This window comes from Benincasa hispida, chromosome 2 (genome assembly GCF_009727055.1).
Source record: "Benincasa hispida cultivar B227 chromosome 2, ASM972705v1, whole genome shotgun sequence".
NCBI lineage: Eukaryota > Viridiplantae > Streptophyta > Magnoliopsida > Cucurbitales > Cucurbitaceae > Benincasa > Benincasa hispida.
The window spans coordinates 19,339,489-19,353,089 of NC_052350.1; the positions used below are offsets into that span (position 1 = coordinate 19,339,489).

General features: G+C 33.2%; 1 protein-coding gene across 1 annotated transcript; it reads left to right on the forward strand.

Annotated features, from left to right (window-relative positions):
- The first annotated feature begins 7,589 nt into the window (after positions 1 to 7,589).
- On the forward strand, positions 7,590 to 12,113 carry LOC120070756 (ATPase 8, plasma membrane-type). Its single transcript, XM_039022632.1, has 14 exons — positions 7,590 to 7,802; positions 7,907 to 8,125; positions 8,214 to 8,351; positions 8,575 to 8,889; positions 8,983 to 9,309; positions 9,400 to 9,519; positions 9,617 to 9,739; positions 9,825 to 9,929; positions 10,028 to 10,337; positions 10,418 to 10,932; positions 11,014 to 11,184; positions 11,282 to 11,464; positions 11,540 to 11,715; positions 11,794 to 12,113. Exons 1-14 carry the CDS (start codon positions 7,755 to 7,757, stop codon positions 11,888 to 11,890), a joined length of 2,847 nt encoding a protein of 948 aa, XP_038878560.1. The 5' UTR covers positions 7,590 to 7,754; the 3' UTR covers positions 11,891 to 12,113.
- The last annotated feature ends 1,488 nt before the right edge of the window (positions 12,114 to 13,601 follow it).

Here is a 13,601-nt window from a genome sequence, read left to right on the forward strand (position 1 = left end):
TCAACAGACATGTGTTCCTGTTTTAGGTTTATGAACTCCTCCTACTTATTATACCTCAAGTTAGCATAGAGGTACTTTCTCTAGAAGCGCTTCTTGAACTGCTCCCTCGTCACTGGTTCACCACTTGCATATATCATCCTTTCTGTCGATTGCCTCCAAATTTTTGCTTTATAAGTAAGCATAAACACGACACACTGCACTTTCTGATCCTCCAGACATTTCATATAATGGAAAATTGTCTCAATAGTTGACAACCATAACTCTGTATTCGTAGGGTTCTTCAATGACCCATTAAAGGTACGGGGGTTATATTTCTTGAAATTCTGCAAGTGTTTGGCCTTCATTGAAAGGTTCAACATGCTCTGGTCCTAGGTTAGGTTATGGTTTGAACTTGCAGCATTTGAACTTGCCGGGGTGGTAATTATTGGGATTGGACAAACTGAATCATTCACTCGTCCAACATGTCCTTCACCTTATTTAGCACTGTTGTCATGATCACTTCCCTTATAGCTATTGGAAAACCAGTAAACTCCATCAAGACGATTGAGGGTATCGGTGTCTGTAAAGGCACAATTGTATTTTGGGCTCGACTTTGTGTCTGAATTCTCTGCCACTCTTACCTAGATAAATATCTAGGCAGCAGGTGATCCTCTGGCACAGGAGGGTCTTGAACCTGTGGATCTTGATCTTGAATCGTCGAATTATGTCCTTTAGGATTTCGCCCCCTCTGGTAATCCTATGACTGCCTCTTCCTTTAACACGTACCATTTCCTAATAATCATACATAACCAGTCTTTAACGAATTCTTCATCAAGAAAACATGTCAACTACGATCATAAATACAACATAATCTTGTGCAAATTATTCTAGAGACTTCTTTTAAGGGCATACATAGCAATGACGAGGAATCGGTTAATGGCCAAGAGAGACAATCTTGATTTACATAGTAAGACAATCTACAAAATCCAAAACATGGGCTCTGATATCAACTATAACAACTCGACTTTCTAAGACACCTGACAGGGTCGTTACTTCATGCATGCATACATTTGAACATAAACATTTACATTTAAAATAACATAGTTGGATTGTTTTATTTAATAAAGAATTCAAACAAAATTTCAACTCAAAATTTCATAACGTTTTGATTCGGGGTACCCCTAAAAAATAAATTTAAAAATAAGAAAAATTAACTGAAAAATAAAATCTCTAACACCTAAATTCTATCAAAATCAAGTTCTTGAAAAGAAATCAGTAAAACATGAAAATGACACAAGAACTCATATATGAAAGCATTTTTTGGTCCCATTAGCACTATCATAGATTCCTCTTATTTGTCGCCCATATATCCTTGCCTTTACTTGAAAAACATGTAGACACAAAGGATGAGTATAAAACACTTAGTAAATGACCCCATTATCGGAATTGGGCTAAGCAATCACATTCAGTGTATGCTTGGGTTTAGTGGGACATACATAATGTAACTGTTCCTGAATGGCTAACTAAGGGGATAACCTATCTCGCACTAACATGCATATTTAGTGGCTTGATGACACACCACCAAATAAAACATGAAAGTGAACCTGTTGATTCACGGAGTTGTAATATGCAAAAAAACCTATCGGTTCACTCATGTCTAGTGGCCTGATGACACATCAAAACATGAAATTGGACCCATCGGTCCCTGTATAAAAACACACGTTAAGGGCAAGACGATAGATTGCCCATATTGATCTAACATGCGTCACATACAAAAATATCATAAGTGGTACAACAACACAATTCATAACAGGACATGTAGATTTAATATACTCACAATTCTAAAAAATTTCATGCATAAAATGGGTAACACATATTCCAAAACATGCTATCAAAATCCAATAAATATCATGATAATTTTGAACTAGAGCGCTTAGCACGAAGGCACCTGATAATAGTAGCACTTACCTTAATTTAGGTAATATATATATATATATATTATTGCGGCAACTAACTCCACAAAAATCTCGAATTGGAACCTAAAAATCGAACTCCAAACTCCAGGTAGCACGTTCCCAACCTTAAAACTCCTTCAAAGCTTGATTCTAAGGTTAAACACATTGGGTAAAAAATAAATCAATCCAAAACCCAATGGGTAATCTAGACTTATTCCTAAACCAACAACTTAATCAAAACTAACCCCGAAAACCTTTTCCGGCGACCGGTGACAACGACCCACAGTGGCGGCGACAAAAGACTGGCGACCAATCGATTAGGATGCATGTCGACCCGTGGCGTGAACGGCCTAGAAGTTCGATGATTTGGCATGGAACAGACGTGGATGAATTGATCTGGGCAGCGACTCGTGAATGGTGTCGTCTGACGGCAGGCTGGAAAGCAACGCAGATGATCGGCTAGGCACTCAGCAGCAGCAATGGCGAGCTTGAGTAGGACTGGCATGCGACTAGGGTTCTTCACGAGGAAAAAGATGAAAAGTTTTCCTCGTGTTTTTATTAACGCAAGCTTACTAAGGCCCTAAATGAATATATATATATATATAGGAAAGTGATTAGGGTTTGTTTTTATGAGCTTGAGTAGGGTCGACGTGCAGCTAGGACTCTTCACGAGGAAGAAAATGAAAATCTTTCCTCATTTTTTTTATTGATGCACATTTACTGAGGCCCTAAATGTGCACACACATGCACATACACATACATGCACGTACATGCATGCACACACATAAAGACACAAAGATGCGCACGCGTGCATGCGCACACACACGCACATGTACACACACTTTCTCTCACACAAACTTTCTCAGATGCACGCACTTTCTCACCCATGGTTAAAATAGTTGTTGTCAAGCTATTACTTTCCCTCATTGCTTCTTTTGGTTGGAGCATTGCACAAATTAAGATTAATAACGTCTTTATGAATGGAGATCTATTTGAAGTGGTCCACAAATTTGCTTGTTCTCACATTTTTCTCACTTTTGAACATGACTTTCATCTTATTAAGTGATTTTGAAAACTTAAAACCAAGTAATTTTAAAATGATTTCGAAGCTCACGAATGCAATTTTGACAATTTTAAAGTTACTTCCAAATATGTTCTAAATTTACCTTGATAAACTCAATTATTAATTGAACTTGAGGATGATGAAATAAAGAACCATCACAAGCTCTAGTAGCTCGTACACAAAATTCGTTTCTAAATTTATTGGAGGAAGCCAGTACAATAGCAAGACTATTTTGTTCTCTAATAATTACTTACTACTAGTCACATTCTAATTGTTTTGCTGAATAATTTTTCAATAGGTTAAAACATCATTTTGGTTCTATATTTTAAAGTTTGTTCAATCTTAGTCTCTATATTTGTTAATTATCTAATTTTAGTGTATGTACTTTCAATAAATCTTAAATTAGTCCTTCAAATAAAAAATTATTAAAATTTATCAAGTAATAATAATATGCTAAATATATTTTCAAACTTTATAGCAAAATGCTAATAGATAAAAAAAAAATAGCAATGGGGATTGAATTTAATATTTATTGAAAGTAGAAATTTAAAGTGAGTTTCAAGTATTAATTTCATCCGATAGATTGAAAGGAGTGAGTTTGAAATCAGGATTGAAATTGAGAATTCAATGTCTAAACTTGTTTTATTTGTTATTTCCTTTTATTTTTCTAGGTTTCATACCCTTACAAGGATTTATCTAACTCAATGTTGGTTTGATCTTTTCAAGAGAATGTATGAGAGATTTCGTTTTGAAATCGATTTAATTGTCTTGTTACTCTGTTAGTAAAACATTAAATTAATTTAGAATATTTTAAACATCACAAAAGTAATTTTAATCGACTATTGTAATAAAATATTGACAAGCATATAAACCAACAAATGACATACAATTAGCAATGAAGCCACATTGACATCCATCGAGACTAATATACAACAAGGTATTAATCAATCTAATTCTACTAATAGGTTGACCATCAATTTCTTCCTCTTCATGTCAAAGTGCTACTTCTAGGGTTGGATCTATGCATCTTCTCGCAATACTCACATATTTGACTATACTACTCTTTGTGTGATCAATTCACCATATGTAAAGCATCTTCTTATTCTAAAGGCTTTCACTTCATTAATTTGTGAAATGTATTTCCATTGTACCTTTTCTTGGATGACAAATCTCATATTTGGTTGTTGCTTATATCTTTTGTTATTTGGTTACGAATATGGAAATATAAGCCAACCATTTATAACTATCCACGCATTTGGCTCTAACCCCTCCTCTTATCATTTTTTACAATTCATATTTGCCATCCTTCTTTAACAACATAATCATAATCATCTACAAATTAACTCCTTAATGAGTTGAATAACATGTCTAATTCAAAATGAGGTCTCCCATCATCTATTATTTCTTGTTATATTAGAAATCATATCATCAACATCGATCCACTAAAATCAGTACTATCACTCGTATAAGGTAACATTTCATTATCTAGTCTAGCAATATTGTTTCATCTTCACATTCATATTTGACATATATCTCAAAAATCATTCTATCACTTAGAAGACTAACTAACTTCCTAACATAATTCTAATACTCGAAAACCACCTACTTCTTTTGTTGGATCCCTACCCACAATTTTATCAAAATTTATATAAGAATCGACCATACCACTCATGTAATGAAGATAAACTTTAAATATATTAATTGAATGTAACCAAAGAAAAATCCTTCCTCAAACTTTTAGTAGTTGAATGCTCAATTTTCTTTTCTCATTTTAGTGGTCAAATACCAATGAATGAATCAAATAAACATCAACAAAAACCAACCTTAATGGAAAGATAATATCAACGTGAAAATCCAATGATACTAATTTTCACATTGGATTTGATGCTGATTTGAACAAATATACTTTGATAACTTTAAATCGTTCAATTTATATTGCATAGGAAGTAGGACTTTTAAGATCCGTTTTATTTCCTTAATTTGATTCCATTCAATTCTAACTGACCTAATCTAAATCGACCTGGCCTGAACTGACTCAACATGTAGACTAAATAGTTACTTATAGTTAAAATACAATTTTAAAGTATAGGTACTAAATCGTTGCTTCAGTGAAAGTACAAAAACTAAATATGATTCTTGACCAAAAAAATGATACTTTTGCTTATCGATAAGGGAATAACAAAATGAGTATGAATATAAGTCTTCAAAGTCTTGTAAATTCTTGTCTTTGTTGGCGTTATAGCCATGGGAAACATATCACAAATAAGAGATGTTTGTTTTAGAGAAAAGCTTTAAACTATTCTATATGTTTCCTACATTTCTTAGGTATTTTAATTCTAGAATACAATTTCTTTTTAATTACAAGTTTAGTCTATATACTTATTTAATAGGTTTTTCAACTTTTAATTTTGTGTTTGACAGATAACTTAATTTTCAAAGTGTCTAATTAGTTTTTAAATTTTTTTATTTTGTGTTTAATAAATCTCTAAGCCTAATAAATCTTTAACCAATTCAATATATTAATTTTTAAATTTACCAAACTAGTACACATAAAGAAAAAAAAAAGAAAATTTAATAGGTGTTTGGAGCAAAGAGTTAGACTTGGTAGAGTGAAGTTGGGAACTTCACTCTTTTCGTAGTTGAAAAAGTTTATGGACCTCATGACTAAAGAAATATCAATTTCATGTTATTAACTCCATGGATCCCACACTTCTTTATTTTGAAAAGAGTTTGTGTACTTTTATGAACGAATTTTCTTTTTACAATATACCAATAGAAACTTTTATGATAGTTTTTAAGGGTAAGTTCAAGAATAGTGTATTTTTTTAAAGTAATAACAAAAATAGGATATATAGGAAAGAAATTACAAAAGTAAGGTGGATAGCAAAATCATACATCCAGTAGTTTATGTCAGCTAACAAACTCGTGGACGGGGTCCACGAGTTCTATATTTTTATTATTTTGTTATTACTTTTATTATTTTTTATTGCTTTTTTATTTAAGTAGATACAAAGAGGACAAATCTATTTGAATTTCACTGAAAAAAATCTACGGTAAAATAAATCTATGTGAAAAAAAATAAATTTAGTCTTCATTCGTGAATAGAAATTTGATTCAATTTTTATTTTACCATAGGTCTTTAAAAATTTGAATTTTACGGTAAAAAATTCTCCAAAAATACAAAAATACGAAAAATAAAAAATAAAGAAGACAGAAGTTGGGGAAAATGTGAAAAAAATAGATTTAACCTTAATTCGTGACTAAAAATTTGATTCAATTATTTTATCGGCCTTTAAGAATTTGAATTTCACAGTAAAAGATTCTCCAACAATGAAAAAAAAACACTAAAAAATAAAAAAAGAAGACGGAAGTTGGGGGAAATGTGAAAAAAAAAAAGATTTAGTCTTAATTCGTGACTAAAAATTTGATTCAATTTTTATTTTACCGTAGGCCTTTTAGAATTTGAATTTCACAGTAAAAGATTTTTCGAAAATGCAAAAAAAAAAAAATAAATAAAAAATAAAAGAAGAAGATAGAAATTGGGGAAAATGTGGAAAAAAAATTTAGAATTAATTCAGTGAGAAATTTGATTCAATTTTTATTTACTGTAGACCTTTAAAAATTTGAATTTCACAGTAAAAGATTATTCGAAGATGCAAATATAAGAAGACATAAGAAGACAAAATTGGAGAAAATGTGGAAAAAAAAGATTTAGCTTTAATTCGTGGATGGGTACACAATGTGTTAACTCAAAAATCGTAGACCCCGTCCACGATTTCCTATTTTTGTCAATAAATATTAAAATAACATTTTTCAGCAATGTCGTGTTGCCGATGAATCTCATAGACCGTTTGTCGTGAAGAAGATGTTATGCTATTTAATTTAGATTTATTTCCTATATGTAAAAGTCCATTAGACCCTTTGTTAGTTGTTGATAGTATATAAAGGGAAAATTTCTTATACTACCATAATAGCGTGGACAATTTTTAGTATGAACAATTTTCGATACACTTCCACTTATTATATGTCACATCAATATGTTTTTATAAATAGAATGAGATTCACTATATTAATTTGGGGAAAAAATTTATATGGTGAACAAAGAGGAGTATTGTTAAGTAGAAAGACTTTTTTTTTTTATTAAAAAATGTTTTGAATGTTATTGTGGGGTAGCTGAAATCTTAATCTAATGAACTTCTATCTATCTTTCTGCGTCTCTCCGTTTCTCTTGAGTTTGAAAGTTTAAAACAACTTATCAAAAATTTATTTTGTCATAGTCCAAATATAGATATTAAAACAAAACACAAAAATATATATATACATTAGGGAAAAAAACATTTTGTTAACATGGTACTAGAATAAGGCGTAGAGTGTGGTAAACCACAGAGTAATAACAAACTTTCCTTGTAAGTTGTAATTTTTTCAAAAAAGGATTTTAAAGAAAAAAAAGAAAAGAACAGAAAAGAAAATTGATTGTAATTACCACGGCCTATCATGGGATTTGATAAAATAACCCACTCTCCATCATTTTCCTATAAAAAGAAGCTTGCTTTTCTTGTCCTAGATGTTGCCATCTCTATCTGCATCATATTTACCTGTTTTGTTCTTCCTTTTTTAACCTCTCCCTCTCCCTTGGGTTTTAAATATGACTCTTTAACAATGGGAATAAGGGGAAGGGACTAAGGAGAGAAACAAGGAAGAATTATTTTTTTAAGTGTTTTTGGAGATTTCCTTCTTCATTTTGGTTGTTGTCAGCTATGGGTGATATTTCATTAGAAGATGTCAAGAATGAGAACGTTGATCTAGTAAAAACATCATTTTTCTTCTTCTTTTCTCTGTTTTTTTCAACATATCATTGGTTTGAATCTTTTTTTTAATCTGGGGTTTCTTTTCTTTTGGTTTTTTGTAGGAAAGAATTCCTATTGAAGAAGTTTTTGAGCAACTAAAATGTACAAAAGAAGGGTTAACTACGGCAGAAGGAGAAAAAAGACTCCAAATTTTTGGCCCTAACAAGCTTGAAGAGAAAAAAGAAAGCAAACTTTTGAAGTTTTTGGGGTTTATGTGGAACCCTCTCTCATGGGTCATGGAATCTGCAGCAATCATGGCCATTGTTTTGGCCAATGGAGGGGTAAATTAATCAATATATTCTTCTGCCATTCTTTCACTTTCACACACAATAACTTGCTTTTCATTTGATTTTTGTTCTAAAATGGCAGGGGAAACCACCAGATTGGCAAGATTTTGTTGGTATCGTTGTCTTGTTGATCATTAACTCTACCATCAGTTTCATTGAAGAGAACAATGCTGGAAATGCAGCTGCGGCCCTCATGGCTGGTCTTGCCCCCAAAACTAAGGTATTTCCATTTCCTTTCGAGTTCTTGGTGATTTAATATAGTATCAAAATAAGAGATATTGCATTCATACTCTTGGATGTCCCCGAAATCGACTTGTTGGGCCAAAGTTGAATAAGAGATTGAATTAACGATAACCCATCAACGTAAACTTTTTAGTACTGATTTAACACTAAATATGAACTTTTTTGCTATTGTTGAGGATGTTGTTTTTGGAATTGTGTAGGTTTTAAGAGATGGAAAGTGGAAAGAAGAGGAGGCAGCAATTCTGGTTCCGGGAGATGTGATTAGTGTCAAATTGGGAGATATTATCCCGGCCGATGCACGTCTCTTAGAAGGCGATCCTCTTAAGATTGATCAATCTGCTCTTACAGGTGAATCTTTGCCTGTCACCAAATATCCTGGGGATGAAGTGTTCTCTGGCTCCACCTGCAAGCAAGGTGAGATTGAGGCCGTTGTTATTGCCACTGGTGTGCATACTTTCTTTGGAAAGGCAGCTCACCTTGTGGACAGCACCAACCAAGTTGGTCATTTCCAAAAGGTAAAAGAAAACTTCTTCAGTTCCTGCATAACCAGGTTAACTTAGCATCCATAGCAAGATTCGTGGTTCTAACATTGGTTTATGATCGATCAGGTGTTGACAGCCATCGGAAACTTCTGTATATGCTCGATTGCTGTGGGAATGATCATTGAGATCTTGGTAATGTATCCAATCCAGCACAGGGCATACAGAGAGGGAATTGACAACTTGTTGGTGCTTCTCATTGGAGGTATTCCCATTGCAATGCCAACAGTTCTGTCAGTAACAATGGCCATCGGATCGCATCGCCTTTCGCAGCAAGGTGCCATTACCAAGAGGATGACAGCAATTGAAGAGATGGCTGGGATGGATGTTCTGTGCAGTGACAAGACTGGAACTCTCACCCTCAACAAGCTCACAGTAGACAAGTCCTTGATTGAGGTGAAGCTCACACAATTTGCAACCTACTGAAAAGAAGTTTTGCTCATTAGCTTTGATCATGGCTCATCATGGTGTGTTTTATGACTGTAGGTGTTCGTGCCAGACATGGACAAAGACACTGTTATGTTGTTTGCTGCCAGAGCTTCCAGAGTTGAAAATCAAGATGCCATTGATGCCTGCATTGTTGGAATGTTGGGCGACCCTAAAGAGGTTTAATACTCAACTCTCTTTTTATGTTCATGGCTTCCTTTTACTGTACCTTTTATGGTGTACTGAATTCTTCATACTTTACCTTTGGATTTCAAAGGCAAGAGGAGGAATAACTGAGGTACATTTCTTGCCTTTCAATCCTGTCGACAAACGTACTGCCATTACCTACATTGACAGAGATGGTAATTGGCACAGAAGCAGCAAGGGTGCTCCTGAACAGGTAGTGTTGTTTTCTGGTAGCCAATATCACTTGGTTTAATCACAATTGTTTTAGATGCCTAACTTCGTCACTTTGATGTTATTAGATAATTGACCTTTGTGAGCTTAAAGGAGAAATAAGAAATAAAGCTCATGACATTATTGATAACTATGCTAACCGCGGTCTTCGTTCATTGGCAGTTGGTCGACAGGTGAATATGTGTGAATATATCTACAAAACAGTTTCATTAATTCATAGAAAGAAAGAACTTTCTTATTAGTCTTGATCCTTGTTTCCTTTCATTTATAGACTGTCAAAGATAAAAGCAAAGAGAGCGCTGGAGAACCATGGGAATTTGTTGGCCTATTGCCCCTATTTGATCCTCCAAGGCATGACAGTGCAGAAACCATTCGCCGAGCTCTTGAACTTGGTGTCAATGTTAAAATGATCACTGGTGACCAACTTGCAATAGGAAAAGAAACTGGTCGAAGGCTCGGCATGGGCACCAACATGTATCCATCGTCGTCTTTGCTTGGCCAATGCAAAGATGAGTCAATTGCTTCCATTCCTATCGATGAACTCATTGAGAAGGCTGATGGATTTGCAGGAGTCTTCCCTGGTAATCACATTATACTTTTAACTACAATGAGATTAATGAAACCACTGGTCATCCTCAACTAAACTATTCATTTGTTGCAGAACACAAATACGAGATTGTCAAGAAACTTCAGGAGAGGAATCATATTTGTGGAATGACAGGAGATGGTGTCAACGATGCTCCTGCTCTCAAGAGAGCCGACATCGGTATTGCTGTGGCCGATGCAACCGATGCAGCAAGAAGTGCTTCAGACATTGTCTTGACAGAGCCAGGGCTAAGTGTGATTGTGAGTGCTGTATTGACCAGTAGGGCCATCTTTCAGAGAATGAAGAACTATACTATCTATGCTGTTTCCATCACAATTCGTATTGTGTTGGGATTCATGCTTGTTGCCCTCATCTGGAAGTTCGATTTCTCACCTTTTATGGTCTTAATCATTGCCATCCTAAACGATGGAACCATCATGACCATTTCAAAGGATAGGGTCAAGCCATCACCTGTGCCAGACTCATGGAAACTCAAAGAAATTTTTGCAACTGGTGTTGTCCTTGGAACATACATGGCCCTCATGACCGTATTTTTCTTTTGGCTCGCCAACAAAACCGAATTCTTCACGGTACAAAGACAATCATCATCCCTTCATTGAATGCAAATATGACATTAGTAATGTATATTAACATGTCAACATTGTATGCAGAACACATTTGGTGTAAAGCCACTCAAAGATCTTGCTGAGATGAATTCTGCTCTCTATCTTCAAGTGAGCATCATTAGTCAAGCTCTCATCTTTGTCACCAGGTCAAGAAGTTGGTCTTTTGTTGAATGCCCTGGTTTCTTGTTAGTTATTGCCTTCATTGTTGCACAGTTGGTAAGAAAGAACACATACAATTTTCTTCTTGTTTTTCAAACCTTTTCCAAAAATTGCATAATTCTCCTGATTCTGAATTCTGTTACCTCACTTTCAGGTTGCCACTTTAATTGCTGTATATTCTGAATGGGACTTTGCAAGGATTAAAGGTATTGGTTGGGGATGGGCAGGAGCCATCTGGGTATTCAGTATTGTTACTTACTTCCCACTTGATGTTCTCAAATTCGGTATTCGTTACGGTCTTAGTGGCAAGGCTTGGGACAACATGCTTGAGAATAAGGTCTGTGTTCAAACATCTGTAATGTCATTTAACTTGTAGCGGTTTTTGTACTTATGGATATTCTCGACCATTTAGACGGCGTTCACGACTAAGAAGGATTACGGAAAAGGCGAAAGAGAGGCACAATGGGCAATAGCGCAACGTACAATGCACGGTCTACAACCACCAGAAACCTTATTTCATGAAAAAAGCAATTATGAGGAGCTTTCAGAGATTGCAGAGCAAGCCAAGAAAAGGGCTGAAGTTGCTAGGTAACTTCAAAAACCAATCTATATTGATAACAAAGCACTTTGAAAATCTATTAAGTGGTTGAATGTTGAATGTTGCAGGTTGAGGGAACTTCACACTCTAAAGGGTCATGTGGAGTCAGTAGTGAAGTTGAAGGGATTGGACATTGAGACTATCCAACAACACTACACTGTTTAATCTGCAATAGAGAGGGCAACACAGCTGGCTGACTTTCAACAAAAATGAAGAAGGAATAATTTAAAGGAAAATAGAGTAACAAAATTTATGGGTGGTAAAATGAGTTATTCTTATTCTTCTCTTCTTTCTTTTGTACTTGCAATTCTTTTTCTCTAGGCATTGTGGGAGAAAATGTAATCTAGATTGATGATCTAAAACATGGGAAAAAAAATAATGTGGAAGATTTGAAATTTATGGAATGATAAAAGGAATATATTATATAGTTATACTTATGTAATCGATGATCCACTTCTACATTATTATCTTTTCTGTTTAGATAAATTTCTATCGTAAATATCGATTGTCGGATACACAAATAGGGTATATATTCTCAACTAAAAAGTCAAATAATTGAATGTTCGTTTCACATGTGATCAAACGTATTTATCATGCATTAGTGACTAATTTGGATAAAATATACTTGTAACCTAAGAAATTTAAACATTGTCTAATCTCTGGCATAAGAAAATATCTATATTAAAAAAAGTCAAAAAAATCAAAATATATACGAAAGTGGTCTAATTTTCTACTCTCCAAATGAGTCAAAACAAAAAAAAAAAAAAAATACTACCATCCCAATACTTTTATCATTTTTTAAAACATATATAAATTATGAAAAAAAAAACCATAATTTTCTTTTAAAAAAGAAATCATCATATTTAAATTTATTTAAATAGTAGTTTACATGGTCAGTATCAACAGAAATGTTGAGGTCTTGATTATATAAATATGGATTATATAAAAATGTTGGCAAACTATAAATAAGATATCGATGTTAAAAAGTACATAAAAAAGAATCCAACATTTTGTATTTTTTAATAATTTTTTATTAATATTACATTCACCTTTTGTTTTCATTAATTCATTCACAATATAGTGAATATGTGAAAATGTTTATGAAAATTTAGATACCAAAATTTGGTAAAAGTAAAAGATAATGTAAAATACAATGTATAAAAAAAGATTAATCAATAAATAAATACAACACTCAACAAACTTCTTTTAGTTGCCATTTACAACCATTTCTAGTTACATTTAAGTTGAATCTCTTACCCTAACATTTGATGAATGAAAATTAAATGGACTAAGAAAATACAATTTATGACCAAACTTATGTCATGATATTTAGGGCAAATATCAATTTATATTCCTAAATTTTGGAAGTTATATTAATTTAAATTCTAAAATTTTATAATTGTATCGATTAAAATCTGAACTTTAAGAGTTGGTACAATTTAAATGGAAGTTGTATCAATTTAAATCCTGATTTTTTATGAATATATCAAGTTAAATACCAAATTTTTATAAGTGTATCAAAATAAAACATAATTGAGGGTTTAAATTGATACAATTACGAAAGTTTATGATTTAAATTGATACATTTATAAAAATTTAAGGTTTAAATTGATATAACTCTAAAGTTTAGAGGTATAAATTGATATTTATTCTAATATTTATAAAAAAAAAAAAAACTAAAATTATTATTCAAGAAACCAAATCGAGCATAATTGACATTTAAAATAACTAGAGATATGTGGTTGAAATTATTCCACGAACAAAAATATTTTAACCACAGAGTATGAGAGTGACGTGGCGATTAAATAGACAACGTAGTCACTGAAGTCCCGCCGTAGTGTGTTTTTCCCGCCAACGCGAACTGTATATAAATACA